The following is an 18,244-nucleotide window of genomic DNA, read 5'->3' on the forward strand; positions in this document are numbered from 1 at the left end:
TACTTTACTATTTTTATTCAGAAATGTGAGTGAAATGATCGTACTGTGGAGCCCTGACCACCCGCCAACGTGGATGGGGAAATAGACATCTACACGCCTGTGGCGGTGGGCGTTAGGCCCTAAAATTACGTTCAATGTTCTCTACCTAATATATAGTATTCTAAATATCCCAATTCATGTTAAGTTCAAAAGAATACAAGATCAAAATGGCTGACTTCATTCAAACAAATGGGGGTTCCCAACTTTAAAGACCAATATCTCTGGATCATCTTTTGCAGATAGAACCTTAAGGTATGATTTTGATATTGAGGTAAAAACGGCTGCATTGGACCTTTTTTTGAAGAGTTTAATTGTAACGTGACAAGCCTATCGTCTCACAGTGCCTTCAGAAAGTATTCATTCTCCTTTCTTATTCCAAATGTCACAGCTTGAATGAAACTACACAATACCCCATAATGACAAAGTGAAAACATGTTTGAATTTTTTACAATAAAAAAAACCCTGAAATACAGAAATGATCTAATTTACTTAAGTATTCACACCCCTGAGTCAATACTTTTGTAGATGCACCTTTGGTGGTGGGTAAGTCTCTAAGAGCTTTACACACCTGGGATTGTGCAACATTTGCACCATTTTTTTTATTTCTAAAAGCTCTGTCAAGTTGGTTGGTGATCATTGCTAGACAACCATTTAAGTCTTGCCATGTGATTTGAATCAGCTTGAAATTCTAACTGTAACTCGGCCACTCAGGAACTTTCACGGTCTTCTTGGTAAGCAACTCCAGTGTATATTTGGTCTTGTGTTTTCAGGTTATTGTTGTTCAAAAAGGTGAATTCATCCCCCAGTGTCTGGTGGAAAGCAGACCAGGTTTTCCTCTGTTTTTGCCCGTGTTTAGCTCTATTACATTTCTTGTTTATCCTGAAAAACTGCCTAGTCCTTAACAATTACAAGCAAACATTGGGTTGTTATTTTAACTTGAAGTGCACAAAGTCCTCTTCTCTGACAATTAATCCACAGATAAAAGGGTAAACCGAGTTTTTCTAGTATCCTCTCCTCCAGGATTCTTCTTTGGAGTTTATATGGCGGTTGGCAACCAACTTTAAGGTACATTACCACCACCGACTGGAGTATGGCCCTCAGTTCATCTTTCAATCACCCCTGTGGGAATACTCTCCTAAAAACCAATGAGCTGGGATAGGTGGGATTTGCTAAGCGTCACAAATAGAACCAAGTTTTATTTTAATGCCTGACTACACAGACACGCATGAGCAGTGTGGGTGCAATGATTGAATAACATGTATGTGTACATTTATTTTGCAGAGTATGCGACGCAAGCGGTGTGGTCAGCATGTTACTTTTGTGCCTTGTTGCAAACAGGATGGATGTTTGAGATGTTTGTATTATGTACAGGCTTCCTTCTTTTCACTCTGCTAATTAGGTTAGTATTGTGGACTGACTACAATGTTGTTGATCCTTCCTCAGTTTTCTCTTTATCATGATCACCATTGGCCTCATGGTGAAATCCTTGAGTGGTTTTCCTTCCTTTCTGACAACTCAGTTAGAAGGTCCCCTGTATCATTCTACGACTGGGTGTATTGATACACCATCCAAAGTGTAATTAATAACTTCACCATGCTCAGAGGAATATTCCGTGTCTGCTGATATAGCAATAGGTGCCCTTTGCGGGGCATTGGAAAACCTCCCTGGTATTTGTTTGAAATTCACTGCTCGACAGAGGGACCTCAACAGATAAATGTGTGTGATAGGTACAGAGACGATGCAGTCGTGTTAAACACTATTATTAACCCCCTAGAGTCGATTGACGCACCAGTGCGTTCATCTAAGTTACATGACCAAAAAATCTCCATCAAAATCAGTTAGTTTAACCTCTCTGGGATATGTGGGACGGTAGCGTCCCACCTCGCCAACAGCCAGTGAAAGTGCAGGGCGCCAAATTCAAAACGACAAAAATCTCATAATTACAATTCCTCAAGCATACAAGTATTTTACACCATTTTAAAGATAAAATTCTCGTTAATCCAGCCACAGTGTCTGATTTCAAAAATGCTTTACAGCGAAAGCACCACAAACGATTGTTAGGTCACCACCAACTCACAGAAAAACACAGCCATTTTTCCAGCCAAAGAGAGGAGTCACAAAAAGCACAGAGGTAAATTAATCACTAAACTTTGAGCTTCATCAGATAACACTCAGGACTTCATGTTACACAATACATGTATGTTTTGTTCAATAAAGTGCATATTTATATCAAATCTCATTTTACATTGGCACGTTACGTTCCGTAGTTCTAAAACATACGGTGATTGTGCAGAGAGCCACATCTATTTACAGAAATACTCATTATAAATGTTGATGAAAATACAACTGTTGTACATGGAATTAGATACTTCTCCTTAATGCAACCGCTGTGTCACATTTCAAAATAACTTTACGGGAAAAGCAAACATGCAATAATCTGAGTACAGCGCTCAGACAACAAAGCCGCCAAAAAGATATCCGCCATATTGGGTGGTCGATATTAGTCAGAAATAGCATTATAAATATTTGCTTACCTTTGATGATCTTCATCAGAATGCATTCCCAGGAATCGCAGTTCCATAAATGTTTGTTTTGTTTGATAATGTCCATCATTTATGTCCAAATATCTTCTTTTGTTAGGGCGTTTGGTAAACAAATCCAAAGCGCGTTCAGGTCCAGCCGAACATCAGACGTTACAGCCTGTAGAAACTTTTCAAACTAAGTATAGAATCAATCTTTATGATGTTTTTATCATAAATCTTCAATAATGTTCCAACCGGAGAATTCCTATGTCTGTAGAAAAGCAATGGAACGAGAGCTAACTCTCTCGTGACCGCGCCTCGGAGCCTGTGGCAATCTGCCAGACACCTGGCTCATTCCTCTCTCATTCGGTCCCACTTCACAGTAGAATCCTCAAACAAAGTTCTAAAGACTGTTGACATCTAGTGGAAGCCTTAGGAAGTGCAACAACCAATTTCCCACTGTATCTACAATAGGGGCTGAGTTATAAACTACAAGCCTCAGATTTCCCACGTCCTGGTTAGATTTTTCTCAGGTTTTCGCCTGCCATATGAGTTCTGTTATACTCACAGACATCATTCAAACAGTTTTAGAAACTTCAGTGTTTTCTATCCAATACTACTAATAATATGCATATATTAGCATCTGGGACAGAGTAGCAGGCAGTTTACTCTGGGAATCTTATTCATCCAAGCTACTCCATACTGCCCCCCCCCCCCCCCCCGTCACCAAGACGCATTGAATGCATCTCTATCCACCTCATCTGCCAGTGTCGCACTTCCGCATCTGCGGTGAAAGGTCTCATGGTGTGACAAACACCGCTCTAGCTCTGCCACATCTGAAAATCACTCTTGTAATGAAATTGTTTGTAGCGTCCTAAGGGGGAGCCTCTCACAAACACGATGGTGTTCTCTGTTTTGCTCCACCACCCCCACAAGTGTGTCGTGACTCGTCTGAAGGTAACCGATAACGGTAAAAAAAATAAAAAGTGAAACGTGTGTTAACAAAATGTATATGTATTTACATTTCCCAAGTTTTTATATTTTATTTTTTTCGGACTTTTATTTAGTCCTAAATCTAGGAGATATTTAAAAAAATATATAAAAAAATAAATGTGGGAAATATATATTTTGTTTACACATATTTAACCCTTTTATTTTGTTTTACCGGTATCGGTTACCTTCTAGCTTAAACCTAGTTTATGATTTATTTTTTGAAGGTCCTTTTTGCTATTTATTAATTGTGTTGAGTTTCTATGGTCCAAAATCAATATTTTATACAATTGTTTTAGGTATAAAAAATATATATAAAGGTGTCCTAAAATTCAAAATCAAATAGCAAAATGATCCAGTGTGACCATCTTAAAACAATTCCATATGTCAGCTTAGCACACCTTCTCCCCAACGTCATAGACTCTAAAGAAATGATTAAACACCCAGTGAGTCCATGCAACTTATTAGGACTAGTTAAGCACATTTTTACTCCTGAACTTATTTGGGCTTGCCATAAGAGGTTGAATACTTATTGACTCAAGACTTTTCAGCTTTTCATTTTTTATTAATTTGTAAAAAGAAATCAAAAATTCCCCTTTGACGTTATAGGGTATTTTGTGTAGACCAGTGACGACAAATCTCAACTTAATACAACAACGTGGAAAAGTCAAGGGGTGTGAATACTTAGCAAAGCCACTGTAGTATTGAACATACAATTACTGTAATGAAGCAGTCAATGCAAAAAAATATTTTCTAACATTTGGCCAAAAGCAATTGGCTGGAAATGACTGTTCTCAAAAGTGCACCTGATGTGAGCAGTTCATGTGACTGAGATTAAAATCTCTGTTAGAAATGTAGAAAGGGGTGAGATCTAAAGATGCAACAATTAAGATGGGTAGTTAATGACTATATGCCTTTTAACTTCTGGAAGAGAAATGAAAACCAGTAGAACAAGAGATACAGTGGGGCAAAAAAGTATTTAGTCAGCCACCAATTGTGCAAGTTCTCCCACTTAAAAAGATGAGAGGCCTGTAATTTTCATCATAGGTACACTTCAACTATGACAGACAAAATGAGGGAAAAAAATCCAGTAACTCACATTGTAGGAATTTTTATGAATTTATGTGCAAATTATGGTGGAAAATAAGTATTTGGTCACCTACAAACAAGCAAGATTTCTGGCTCTCACAGACCTGTAACTTCTTCTTTAATAAGAGGCTCCTCTGTCCTCCACTCGTTACCTGTATTAATGGAACCTGTTTGAACTTGTTATCAGTATAAAAGACACCTGTCCACAACCTCAAACGGTCACACTCCAAACTCCACTATGGCCAAGACCAAAGAGCTGTCAAAGGACACCAGAAACAAAATTGTAGACCTGCACCAGGCTGGGAAGACTGAATCTGCAATAGGTAAGCAGCTTGGTTTGAAGAAATCAACTGTGGGAGCAATTATTAGGAAATGGAAGACATACAAGACCACTGATAATCTCCCTCGATCTGGGGCTCCACGCAAGATCTCACCCTGTGGGGTCAAAATGATCACAAGAACGGTGAGCAAAAATCCCAGAACCACACGGGGGGACCTAGTGAATGACCTGCAGAGAGCTGGGACCAAAGTAACAAAGCCTACCATCAGTAACACACTACGCCGCCAGGGACTCAAATCCTGCAGTGCCAGACGTGTTCCCTTGCTTAAGCCAGTACATGTCCAGGCCCGTCTGAAGTTTGCTCGAGAGCATTTGGATGATCCAGAAGAAGATTGGGAAAATGTCATATGGTCAGATGAAACCAAAATATAACTTTTTGGTAAAAACTCAACTCGTCGTGTTTGGAGGACAAAGAATGCTGAGTTGCATCCAAAGAACACCATACCTACTGTGAAGCATGGGGGTGGGAACATCATGCTTTGGGGCTGTTTTTCCGCAAAGGGACCAGGACGACTGATCCGTGTAAAGGAAATAATGAATGGGGCCGTGTATCGTGAGATTTTGAGTGAAAACCTCCTTCCATCAGCATGGGCATTGAAGCATGACAATGATCCCAAACACACCGCCCGGGCAACGAAGGAGTGGCTTCGTAAGAAACATTTCAAGGTCCTGGAGTGGCCTAGCCAGTATCCTGATCTCAACCCCATAGAAAGTCACTACTGCATTGCCTTGGCTATGTGCTTAGGGTCATTGTTCTGTTGGAAGGGGAACCTTCGCTGCAGTCTCAGGTCTTGCACGCTCCGGAGCATGTTTTCATCAAGGATCACTCTGTACTCCGTTCATCTTTCCCTCGATCCTGTCTCCCAGTCCCTGCCACTGAAAAACATCCTGACAGCATGATTCTGCCACCACCATGCTTCACCATAGGGATGGTACCAGTTGTGACGCTTGGCATCCAGGCCAAAGAGTTCAATCTTGGTTTCATCAGATCAGACAATCTTATTTCTCATGGTCAGAGTCCTTCAGGTGCCTTTTGGTGGAGTGCTGCAGAGATGGTTGACCTTCTGGAAGGCTCTCCAATCTCCACAGAGGAACTCTGGAGCTCTGTCAGAGTGACTATTGGGTTCTTGGTCACCTCCCTGACCAAGGCCCTTCTCCCCCTGCCGGCCAGCTCTAGGAAGAGTGTTGGTGGTTCCAAACTTCTAACATTTAAGAATGATGGAGGCCACTGTGTTCTTGGGGACCTTTTAATGCTGCATAAATGTTTTTGTACCCTTCCTAAGATCTGTGCCTCGACACAATACTGTCTCGGAGCTCTACGGACAATTCCTTCGAAGTCATGGCTTGGTTTTTGCTCTGACATGCACTGTCAACTGAGGGACCTTATGTGCCTTTCCAAGGTGTGCCTTTCCAAATCATGTCCAATCAATTGAATTTACCACAGGTTGACTCCAATCAAGTTGTAGAAACTTCAAGGATGATCAATGGAAACAGGATGCACCTGAGCTCAATTTTGAGTCTCATGGCAAAGGGCCTGAATACTGATGTAAATAAGCTATTTGTGTTTTTTAATTTTTTAAAAGATGTTTAAAAGTCAATTTAGAATTGTTGTGCGACGACTGGGTTTATGCGATTTACATGTTTCACTTCAAGCTGCAACCAGCTGGAGGAGGAGCTTGCACAACAGGTGATTGTTGCTTGTGTGATAAATAAGATGCATTATTTTGTAAATGCACACCGGACAATTTCATTCCACTAAATTATGCAAATTAGCCGATAGACCAATCGGTCAACTGTGTTTTCGGCAGCTAACCGCTTTTAACGGTTATCATCTCTACACTGCTACAATATGCAGTGCCTTGCAGAAGTATTTGTCAAGGCACTTTTTTCACATTTTATTGTGTTAAAGTGGGATGACAATGTACACAAAATACTCTTTAAAAAATAATGTTTTAATTCTTACCCTGTTTTCTCCCCAATTTCATGGTATCCAATTGTTTCAGTAGCTACTATCTTGTCTCATCGCTACAACTCCCATACGGGCTCGGGAGAGATGAAGGTTGAAAGTCATGCGTCCTCCGATACACAACCCAACCAAGCCGCACTGCTGCTTAACACAGCGCGCGTCCAACCCGGAAGCCAGCCGCACCAATGTGTCGGAGGAAACACCATGCACCTGGCAACCTTGGTTAGCGCGCACTGCGCCGGCCCGCCACAGGAGTCGCTGGTGCGCAATGAGACAAGGACATCCCTACCGGCCAACCCCTCCTTAACCCGGGCGATGCTAGGCCAATTGTGCGTCGCCCCACGGACCTCCCGGTCGCGGCCGGTTACGACAGAGCCTGGGCGCGAACCCAGAGTCTCTGATGGCCGCGCCCTTAACCACTGCGCCACCCGGGAGGCCCCCACAAAATACTCTTGTCCAAGTGGAATGTTTGTTTCATTTTGTTTTTGAATTAAACATTTCAATAACTAAAATAGTTGTTGCATAAGTATTCAGCCCTTTTGTTTAGGCAAAACTAAATTAGTTCAGAAGTCAAATGACCAAATCACACAAGTTACGTGTACTCTGGCAAATAATAGGGTTTGACATGATTTAATGACTAACCCTTACTCTGTCCCCCATACATAAAACACCTGTAAGGTCTCTCTGTCAAGTATTGCATTTCACACACACGTTCATCTACAAGACCAGGGAGCTTTTCAAAAGCCTCATAAAGGGCAGTGATTGGTCACAATAACAAATCTGACATTGAATATTTCCTTAAGCATGGTCTAGTTTATAATGATGCTGAGGATTATGTGTTAAACCACCCAGACACCTCGGATACAGTCATCCTTCTGAACTGTGCTTTAGGACAGGAATGAAACTGCACAGGGATGTCACCATGGGGGCAATTGGTGATTATAAAATGGCTACAAAGTTCAATGGCTGAGATGGGAGAGGATGAATTAACATTATAGTGACTCCACATTAATGACCAAGTGAAAAGATTCCAAAACATGCATCTTGTATTTAACTTTTTTTTTTTTTTTAATTTAACTAGGCAAGTCAGTTAAGAACAAATTCTAATTTACAATGACTGCTTTCTGGGGAACAATGGGTTAACTTCCTTGTTCAGGGGCAGAACGACAGATTTTTACCTTGTCAGCTCTGGGATTCGTTGCAGCAACCGTTCGGTTACTGACCCAACGCTCTAACCACTAGGCTACCTGCCACCACTAGGCTACCTGCCGCCCCTACACTCTAATCACTAGGCTACCTGCCGCCCCTACACTCTAACCACTAGGCTACCTGCCGCCCCTACACTCTAACCACTAGGCTACCTGCCGCCCCTACACTCAAACCACTAGGCTACCTGCCGCCCCTACACTTTAACCACTAGGCTACCTGCCGCCCCTACACTCTAACCACTAGGCTACCTGCCGCCCCTACACTCTAACCACTAGGCTACCTGCCGCCCCTACACTCTAACCACTAGGCTACCTGCCGCCCCTACACTCTAACCACTAGGCTACCTGCCGCCCCTACACTCAAACCACTAGGCTACCTGCCGCCCCTACACTTTAACCACTAGGCTACCTGCCGCCCCTACACTCTAACCACTAGGCTACCTGCCGCCCCTACACTCTAACCACTAGGCTACCTGCCGCCCCTACACTCTAACCACTAGGCTACCTGCCGCCCCTACACTCTAACCACTAGGCTACCTGCCGCCCCTACACTCTAACCACTAGGCTACCTGCCGCCCCTACACTCTAACCACTAGGCTACCTGCCGCCCCTACACTCTAACCACTAGGCTACCTGCCGCCCCATATGGAACAAGGCACTAAAGTAATAATAATAAGTAAAGTAATAACATTACTAAGCAACTGCCTCCTTATTTTCAAGCATGATGGTGGCTGCATCATGGTATCTGTATGCTTGACATCGGTAAATACTGGGGAGTTTTTCAGGAAAGAAAGAAAGAATTGGGATAGGGCTAAGCACAGGCAAACTCCTAGAGCATAACCTGCTTCAGTCTGCTTTACACCAAATACTGGGAGAGGAATTCATCTTTCAGCATTACAATAACCTTCAACACAAGGCCAAATCTACAATGAAGTTGCTTACCAAGAAGACCTTGAATATTCCTAAGTGGCCATGTTACAGTTTTGACTTAAATCTGCTTGAAATACTATGGCAAGACTCAAATGACTGTCTAGCCATGATCCCCAACGTCTTGACAGAGTTTGAAGACCCACAGCTGTAATTGCTGCCCACAGTGTTTCTAACATGTATGAACTCGGGGAGCTGAATACTTATACAATATACTGACTGAGTGAGAGGGAGGGAGTGATGGAGAGAGACAGCAGGGAATCAGTTTGAGCCTGGCAAGACGCATGATCGCTGACCCTGATCATGTAATGAGTAGTTATTTAGAATGCAAGGTCATGTAGATCAGCAGCCTCTTATCTCAAACGCTTTCTATTTCTCACTGCAGGACCACAAGCCGTGCAACCCCAGAGAGAAGGAGCGTATCCAGAACGCAGGGGGGTCAGTGATGATCCAGAGGGTCAACGGTTCCCTGGCCGTGTCCAGAGCCCTGGGGGACTATGACTACAAGTGTGTGGATGGGAAGGGTCCCACAGAACAACTGGTCAGCCCAGAGCCAGAGGTGTGTGTGTGTGTGTTTAAAATGCCTTTATTAGTGTGCACAGCTTGTAGTAAACTCGAGGTCTTTCTCCTACTTGAGGTGTGTGTGATCTCTCCAGCTGAGGTGTGTGTTCCTCCCACAGGTGTGTGTGTTGGAGCGTGCTGCGGAGGGGGATGAGTTTGTGGTGCTGGCGTGCGACGGGATCTGGGACGTGATGTCCAACGAGGAGCTGTGCGAGTTCGTCAGGTCCCGGCTACAAGTGTTTGACGACCTGGAAAGAGTCTGCACTGCTGTGGTGGACACCTGTCTGCACAAGGTACATACACACTCTCACTCACCCACACTCTCACTCACCCACACTCTCACTCACCCACACTCTCACTCACCCACACTCTCACTCACCCACACTCTCACTCACCCACACTCTAAGCCCCGGTCTCTGTATGTGTGTTTCTCCAGGGCAGCAGAGATAACATGAGTGTGGTGTTGGTGACTTTACCGGGAGCTCCCAAGGTGTCTGAGGAAGCCCTGAAGAGAGAGGAGGACCTGGACAAATACCTGGAGACACGTGTAGAGGGTGAGAACACGCACATACACCCCCATCCTTTCTAAGAGCTTAGACACACTACACGGACGAACGGCTAATAGCAGCGAGAAGCTGTCGCCGCGGTGTGTAATAGTGACCACCTGCTGTGTGTCGACGAGCAGAGGCTCTTTCAACATGGACATGACTGCCAATATTCTGGTCAGAGGCAACTGTCCGTATTTTATTCTGTTGCGTTTCCAATCTAACCCTGTGTCTATCTCTAGATTTGCTGGGTAGCTGTGGAGAGGAGGGGGTTCCTGACCTGGTGTCTGTTCTGAGGAACATCGCCTCTGAGAACATCCCCAACCTTCCACCTGGAGGAGGCCTGGCCTGCAAGTAAATACTACACACACTGAAGACAACTGCTTTATTGTCCATGTCTCCCCCTTCTTTCTTCATGAAAGTATGAGAGACTGTCATGATTTATTGATCCAACTTCTCAATAAAGCTTCACACAAGTTCACAAATAAGAATGTCTAATTGTGTGTGTGTGTGTGTGTGTGTGTGTGTGGGGTCAGGCGCAGTGTGATCGAGGCGGTGTACAGCAGGCTGAACCCACAAAGAGAAGAGGAAGGGGTGAGTAACTCTTCTTTGACCGCTCACCCCTGACCTCCCACTTCCACAATGACCCCACTCCAGCCCAGTCACAACAGCACCACTCTTCTGGCGTGTGAATGGGCTTCGAGGACCGTCAAAATACCAAACATGATCAAAATTGAATATTTCATCTAGAGTCAAGACTTGGTTTCACATCACATGAATACTGCTCCCTGATGTTCCTTCCTACCGTGTCCCAACCTTTTATCACACAAAAGTCCTGGACGTCTTTTGATCATGAACTATTTTGCCTAGTCTAGTCTGTGTTTGTGTTTGGGGTGTTGGGAGTTGTAGTGGGGAACGGGAAGGCATTGTTGTATTCTCCTCTCCCTCACTGGACAAAGACAATGTCACTACGGGTAGCTGGCCACAGGGGTAGGGGTAGTATGGTGTGAGACAGTGTGTGTGCCTGTGTGTGCGTGTTTGACGCTGGTGTGTGTCTGACACTAGCTTGTGTGTGTGTGTGTGTGTGTGTGGCGTGGTGTTGCCCCGGCCAGGCCTGTGTTGGAGGTGGAGGAGAGGAGGAGAGTGAGGAGGGAGGAGGCAGCAGTACGGCGACCAACCTCTTGGAGGCGCTGCGTCAGTTCCGCCTGCACCACCGGGGGCAGTATCGCTCGGTGCTGGAGGAAGCCCTGGCAGTCTACCGTCTGCCTGGGGAGAATACAGCCGACATGGGAGAGGAATCCTCCTCTTTTACCGCTGACGACCTCCCTGACTCCCCCCGGCCCTCACCCCCCTCTCCCCCTCCCTCACCTGTCGTCATCGAGACGCCCTCATCCCCGGAGACAGAGAAAAGCAAAGACACGCCCTCTCCAGACATCGACCAACAACCACCTCCGGCTGCAGACATCGACCAATCAGAACCTCCAGCGGTAGACACTGACCAACCTGAACCTCCGGCGGCAGACCTCGTCCCACTATATCCTCCAGCTGCTGAGCTTCGCCAACCAGATCCTCCCCCCTCCTAATTCCTCTCTGATCTCTGTTGTTGACCCCCCCCCCAAAAAAAAATCTAGTCTAGTCCATGTGTGCTCTCACAGCGTCTAGTCCATCTGTGCTCTCATAAACGCCATAATGGGTAGATATAAAGATGAGTGGTCTAAGTCAATGGACCGATCATGTCTGGACCTCTACCTGACAGAGAGAGAAGACCGACTGGACTGTCCATATAAAAACACAAGTTCCCATAAACCACCTATACCTGTTCTCACAGTACCCACACACAACACACTCACTCTCTGTGTGTCTCTGTGTGTGTCTCTGTTTGCCTGTCTCTGTCTCTCTGCGTCTGCCTGTGTGTCTCTCTGTCCGTCCGAGAGAGAGAGACGGGTCTTAGCAGCCAGCTGAGGTGTGTGTGTGTGTGTGTGTGTGTGTGTTTGTTTGGTAGAATTTGTTAAGGTGTGTGTCCACTACAGTACTGTAACTACTTCAAAATTCTGGAACAGTATACAAAGTTCTAAAAAGTTCTAAATACCAAAGTAAAAAAGGTGTGTGTGTCATTGTATTTCTAAAGACTGAGTTGTATTTCTCTCTGATGAATGGTGGCACTTACTGTATGCAACAAGACACAATTTTGTGTGTGTGTGTGGGCTGAATCTGTTCCATACAGCAATATGTGAATGAATAAAATAATCAATAAAAGTGATTTGAATTAATAATAATACTAAGATCTGTCCATCTGATTTGGTTTGTCTCTTGACTGTCAGATTTGGTCAGTGTCTGACTGTTATGGTATATGATCACTTTTTCCTGTGAACATTCCATTGTGGGTCTGAAATTGCTCTTCGTGTCCTGAATAGTGCACAGTGATTTCCTGCTACATGGCACCATGGCATTTATAGCATCATCTACAAATGTTTAATTCTTGGTGACAAAAAAAGCCTATTACATAGGCTGTAGCCTAGTATAAGAATTGGGACACAGCCGGTCTTTCAGTAGGCCACCAACAGGTGAGTCCAAGATCGGCTCATCCCACAGATTGACCCACATACCAACCCCTCACATTCTCAGCCCCCGGTCCACTTGCACACCCGCTTCTCAACATCAATACGTTGATAACATCAGTTTTATATTGTATGCACTATGGCGCCTCATAAACATTTCTCTCTCTCGTTCTCTCTATCTCAGTGTGATCTGGAGGACCCCTGGTAGTCGTGGTAACTGCGACCCGGTCTCCTCCTGTGATTGGTCTAGCCACCCAGAGGGAGAATTGCCTCCTCCACGTGCCCAGTGGACGACGTGTGTGTGTGTGCGTGTGAGGATGAACACACCCACACACACACTCTGCTTTTCCTTGGGAGGAGTGTGTCTTTGGAGGTGTTGCGGTTGTTGTAAGGACTGATGAAGCGTCTGGATGGTAGATGTTTTTTACCATCCAGGTTTTCTGGTGTTACATTTTTTGTTGTTGTTGTTGACATTGATCACCTGACTACATGGACATGACCTGGGGTGGATTTATGTGTTTGTGTGTGTGAGAGAGAAATGGAAATTTGGAGGTGGGGTTTGGGACCCAGACTGGTTCAATCTGGTACTTGTCTTGGACTCTGTGCTGCCTGAAAACCCCAACCGCCCGAACACACACACACACACACACCCTAAAACCTGACACACCAAGCCCTGCAAATGTACAGTGGGGAGAACAAGTATTTCATACACTGCTGATTTTGCAGGTTTTCCTACTTACAATGCATGTAGAGGTATGTCATTTTTATCATAGGTACACTTCAACTGTGAGAGATGGAATCTAAAACGAAAGTCACATTGTATGATTTTTAAGTAATTAATTTGCATTTTATTGCATGACGTAAGTATTTCATACATCAGAAAAGCAGAACTTAATGTTTGGTACAGAAACCTGTTTTCAATTACAGAGATCATACGTTTCCTGTAGTTCTTGACCAGGTTTGCACACACTGCAGCAGGGATTTTGGCCCACTCCTCCATAGAGACCTTCTCCAGATCCTTCAGGTTTCGGGGCTGTTGATGGGCAATACGGACTTTCAGCTCCCTCCAAAGATGATCTATTGGGTTCAGGTCTGGAGACTGGCTAATCCACTCCAGGACCTTGAGATGCTTCTTACGGAGCCACTCCTTAGTTGCCCTGGCTGTGTGTTTCGGGTCGTTGTCATGCTGGAGACCCATCTTCAATGCTCTTACTGAGGGAAGGAGGTTGTTGGCCAAGATCTCGCGATACATGGCCCCATCCATCCTCCCCTCAATACGGTGCAGTCGCCCTGTCCCCTTTGCAGAAAAGCATCCCCAAAGAATGCTCTTTCCACCTCCATGCTTCACGGTTGGGATGGTGTTCTTGGGGTCGTACTCATCCTTCTTCCTCCAAACACGGCGAGTGGAGTTTAGACCAAAAAGCTCAATTTTTTTTCTCATCCGACCACATGACCTTCTCCCATTCCTCCTCTGGATCATCCAGATGGTCATTGGCAAACTTCAGACGGGCCTGGACATGCACTGGCTTGAGCAGGGGGACCTTGCGTGCACTGCAGGATATTAATCCATGACGGTGTAGTGTGTTACTAATGGTTTTCTTTGAGACTGTGGTCCCAGCTCTCTTCAGGTCATTGACCAGGTCCTGCTGTGTAGTTCTGGGCTGATCCCCCACCTTCCTCATGATCATTGATGCCCCACGAGGTGAGATCTTGCATGGAGCCCCAGACCGAGGGTGATTGACCGTCATCTTGAACTTCTTCCATTTTCTAATAATTGCGCCAACAGTTGTTGCCTTCTCACCAAGCTGCTTGCCTATTGTCCTGTAGCCCATCCCAGCCTTGTGCAGGTCTACAATTTGTATCCCTGATGTCCTTGCACAGCTCTCTGGTCTTGGCCATTGTGGAGAGGTTGGAGTCTGTTTGATTGAGTGTGTGGACAGGTGTCTTTTATACAGTTAGCGAGTTCAAACGGGTGCAGTTAATACAGGTAATGAGTGGAGAACAGGAGGGCTTCTTAAAGAAAAACTAACAGCTCTGTGAGAGCTGGAATTCTTACTGGTTGGTAGGGGATCAAATACTTATGTCATGCAATAAAATTCAAATGACATACAACGTGATTTTCTGGATTTTTGTTTTAGATTCCGTCTCTCACAGTTGAAGTGTACCTATGATAAAAAATTACAGACCTCTACATGCATTGTAAGTAGGATAACCTGCTGATTTTGCAGGTTATCAAATACTTGTTCTCCCCACTGTATCTCTCTCTCTCACACAGAGGGTGGGGGGTCCACGTGCTACATGTTGCGGTTATACACCCCCCCCCCCCCATCCCTCACAACCCTCTGCTCCACGCCACAGCTACAGAACAGGTATTGGTTAAAACTGATCCCACCTGACCCCTATGTGCCACGCCACAGCTACAGGGTGGGTATTGGTTCAAACTGACCCCACCTGACCGCCTCTGATTGGTTCCTCCTGATGGATGGAGACTTCTGATCATTTTTATTTTCTGTTTGCTGTAGGATAAACGAAGGCCCTCGATTTGTGCATTCATGTGAGCCCGCCATATGCACGTGTCCCAAAGCCGAGGGAGTGGAAATATTGAGGGGTTTAGGTCTAATTTAGTCTCTCCAATAGACACTTCAACCTGGCTTCACAGCAAAGTAATATTCCAACACGCACCACAAAGCATTTGCATTTTATTTTATTTTGTGAAATACATCCCAAATGAAATGTTCAACTGTTAGTGTGGTTTTAAATCTCGTTAAACAATGGGGAATTTCTCAATTTGACTTGCATGTCCATTTTTACATGTCCATTTTATTGAACTTGAAATGAATCGTTCAAGTCATGACTTTGTCCCGAAGTTGGTTGGGGTTATTGATTTGACACGCTGGAAACCAGCATCAGTCTTGTCAGGAACTGTGACAATGGAGTGATTTCCCGAGAGTTCTGTTCTCTCTGGTAGGGGTGGGCTCACAATGGTGGACTCTGGGCGTGGTGGGGTTCCGTGTGATGATGTCTGTGCCACAGGCTGGACTGGGGGAGGGAGGAATCAGGGGTTTAGGGTAGAGTTTCTCAAACTGTAGCATGGGGACCCACGTTCCATAAACGTGGACCGAGTTTGGGAAACACTGGGGTTAGGGTGTCACGGTTGGACCGCTCCTGAACCTCACCTACTCCCCTCCGCTCTTCTGATCAAAGAGGATCAATAGTTAACCTGATCACTTTGATCAAAAACGGACATCTCCTGGACCCCACCGTCTCACCTTATTCCCCTCAGCTCTGCCCACCTGAGTAAAGCAGGCTCAATAGTTAACCTTGGCCCGGTTTCCCAAGAACGTTAGATACGTTGTCGTTAAATCTGTGAGCCGTTTCCCAAAACCATCGTTATTAACGTTGCACTTGAAGATGCTCGTAATCTAACGCCTGCATCAGATCACCTCAGAACAGCCGAGTTAGATGATTATTTTTTTGCCCTCCCATGTCACTTTATTCACAAGATCTCCGCTAAACATAATCACATGGTTTATCAGTCTCTGTGACCACCTATAACTTCAGAACAAAGTTGACTACAAGTACAAAGTTGCCAATGTCTTTGCCATTGAAACAGTGGGAGGCGACATATAAAAAGATGCTTCAAATGTACTGTACTGTAGGATACTGTCTGTAATTTGTATCAATATATTTAATCACGTGTAGCCTAACAAATCAGTGATATGGTGCATTTGTTATTGGGTAAGCGTTAAAAAAATAAGCCGACTCGATATTTGCAACTGTAGGTGGTAATGTGTCTCTAGAAGCTGATCCGTAGTCAGTTTTGTGAAAGAAATATAATGTAAAGGAAAGATTTGAATGGATAATTCGATCCTATCAGTATCAACACATGCTCCAACGATGCATTTAGCGACCGTTCTCTACGCGTGGTGTTTTTGGAAACGCATGTTATATCTTCGGCGGTTGTAGGAAAGTTGCATCGTTAAAACACTTATAAGTCTAAGGTCTATTGCTATCGTGAAACCGGGCCCAGATCACATTGAGCAACATTCACGCGCGTAGCTGTTGATTTTACGGAGTATTACCAAGCTAAAGTTGAATTCAAATCAGTCTCTGTAAACTAGGAAATGTGGAGTTGTTTAAGAATATTTAGGAGCTTTAGCTAAATATTTGGTCCTGCTTTGTGACATCAACCCCTGGTTGGCCGCCAGACGCCCTACTCCACAATGTGATGTCATCATAGACTGCAGGGCAACTTCCTGGTTACGGAAAACAACAACACAATTCAAATTTGCCAAAACTGACACTTGACTCTTCCCAATGTGATCAGTCTTCTTAGCAGATAAAAAATGTTGCTGTTGTCTGTAAAGCAGAGCGCTGCCCCATTTTGTGTATGATGTCATATGGTGGAGTGTACCTTTTTTAAACCCAGGTAGAGTCCTAGTGTTAATCCTGTGTACCTGGTTCAGACTACATCGGTAATGTTTGTATTTGCTGTTGTTTGATTGCACTCACATTTGATTACAGAAAGCGTCTATATATGAAATAAAATACCTACCAAGGACCAGTGGTCAGTGTCTCTGGATTGTGTGTACACGTTTCTGCGTCTGCCTTAGCGTATGAAAGTGGGCACCCTGTTTGCTTATTTCACACACAAATCCATTCCATTTAAATCCACGTGGGACAGCGACTGAGTACACTTCAGGGAGAATCCAGCTTGCTGCCCTTCTTCCCCCCTATACCCTTGGCTAAACCCCCTCTCTCGGGCCTCTCATCACTTCATCATAATCTCCAATCACAATTTTCTCAATCTGAGCTCCATTAAGACATTATGGGCGTTATGGGTCATAGGTGTGTTTTTTTAATTTGGTGATGGGTTACTTCTGCTATTGGCTGCTTTTACATCCTCCGTTCAATGTATCTGCTTCTCATGAACCCCGGTACAGTGCATTCGGAAAGTATTCAGACCACTTGACTATTTCCATATATTTTTTTTTACCTTACTTCCTTATTCTAAAATAGATTAAAACAATATATCCTCATCAATCTACACACAATACCCCATAATAACAAAGCAAAAATAGGTTTTTAGAAATGTTAGCAAACTGAAATATCACATTTACATAAGTATTCAGACTCAGTACTTTGTTGAAGCACCTTTGGCAGTGATTACAGCCTCGAGTCTTTGAGTATGACGCTACAAGTGTGGCACACCTGTATTTGGGGAGTTTCTCCCATTCTTCTCTGCAGATCCTCTCAAGCTCTGTTAGGTTGGATGGGGAGCGTCGCTGCACATACATTTTCAGGTCTCTCCAGAGATGTTCCATTGGGTTCAAGTCCGGGCTCTGGCTGGGCCACTCAACATTGAGACTTGTCCTGAAGACTCCTGTTTCGTCTTGGCTGTGTGCTTTAGGGTCATGCTTCAACGTAGGGATTGTGCAAAGTTTCCTCCAGATGTGACACTTGGCATTCAGGCCAAAGAGTTCCATCTTGGTTTCATCA

The 18,244-nt window shown here is 44.5% G+C and overlaps 1 protein-coding gene across 6 annotated transcripts in view; it reads left to right on the forward strand.

Annotated features, from left to right (window-relative positions):
- LOC109870151 (protein phosphatase 1B) overlaps positions 1-17,309 on the forward strand; it is a 30,947-nt gene extending 13,638 nt beyond the window's left edge. For 4 of the 6 annotated variants that reach the window (XM_020460511.2, XM_020460512.2, XM_031805259.1 and 1 more), the window contains exons 3-8: positions 9,467-9,640; positions 9,762-9,935; positions 10,079-10,196; positions 10,430-10,541; positions 10,724-10,781; positions 11,300-12,463. In XM_020460511.2, the coding sequence (XP_020316100.1) occupies positions 9,467-9,640; positions 9,762-9,935; positions 10,079-10,196; positions 10,430-10,541; positions 10,724-10,781; positions 11,300-11,770 (1,107 nt within the window). In that variant the 3' untranslated portion in view covers positions 11,771-12,463. Of the gene's footprint in view, positions 1-9,466; positions 9,641-9,761; positions 9,936-10,078; positions 10,197-10,429; positions 10,542-10,723; positions 10,782-11,299; positions 12,464-12,929 lie in introns of those variants that run through there. The other 2 variants (XM_020460514.2, XM_031805261.1) reach the window with 1 other exon arrangement.
- The last annotated feature ends 935 nt before the right edge of the window (positions 17,310-18,244 follow it).

Source organism: Oncorhynchus kisutch, linkage group LG25 (genome assembly GCF_002021735.2).
Source record: "Oncorhynchus kisutch isolate 150728-3 linkage group LG25, Okis_V2, whole genome shotgun sequence".
NCBI classification, from domain to species: domain Eukaryota; kingdom Metazoa; phylum Chordata; class Actinopteri; order Salmoniformes; family Salmonidae; genus Oncorhynchus; species Oncorhynchus kisutch.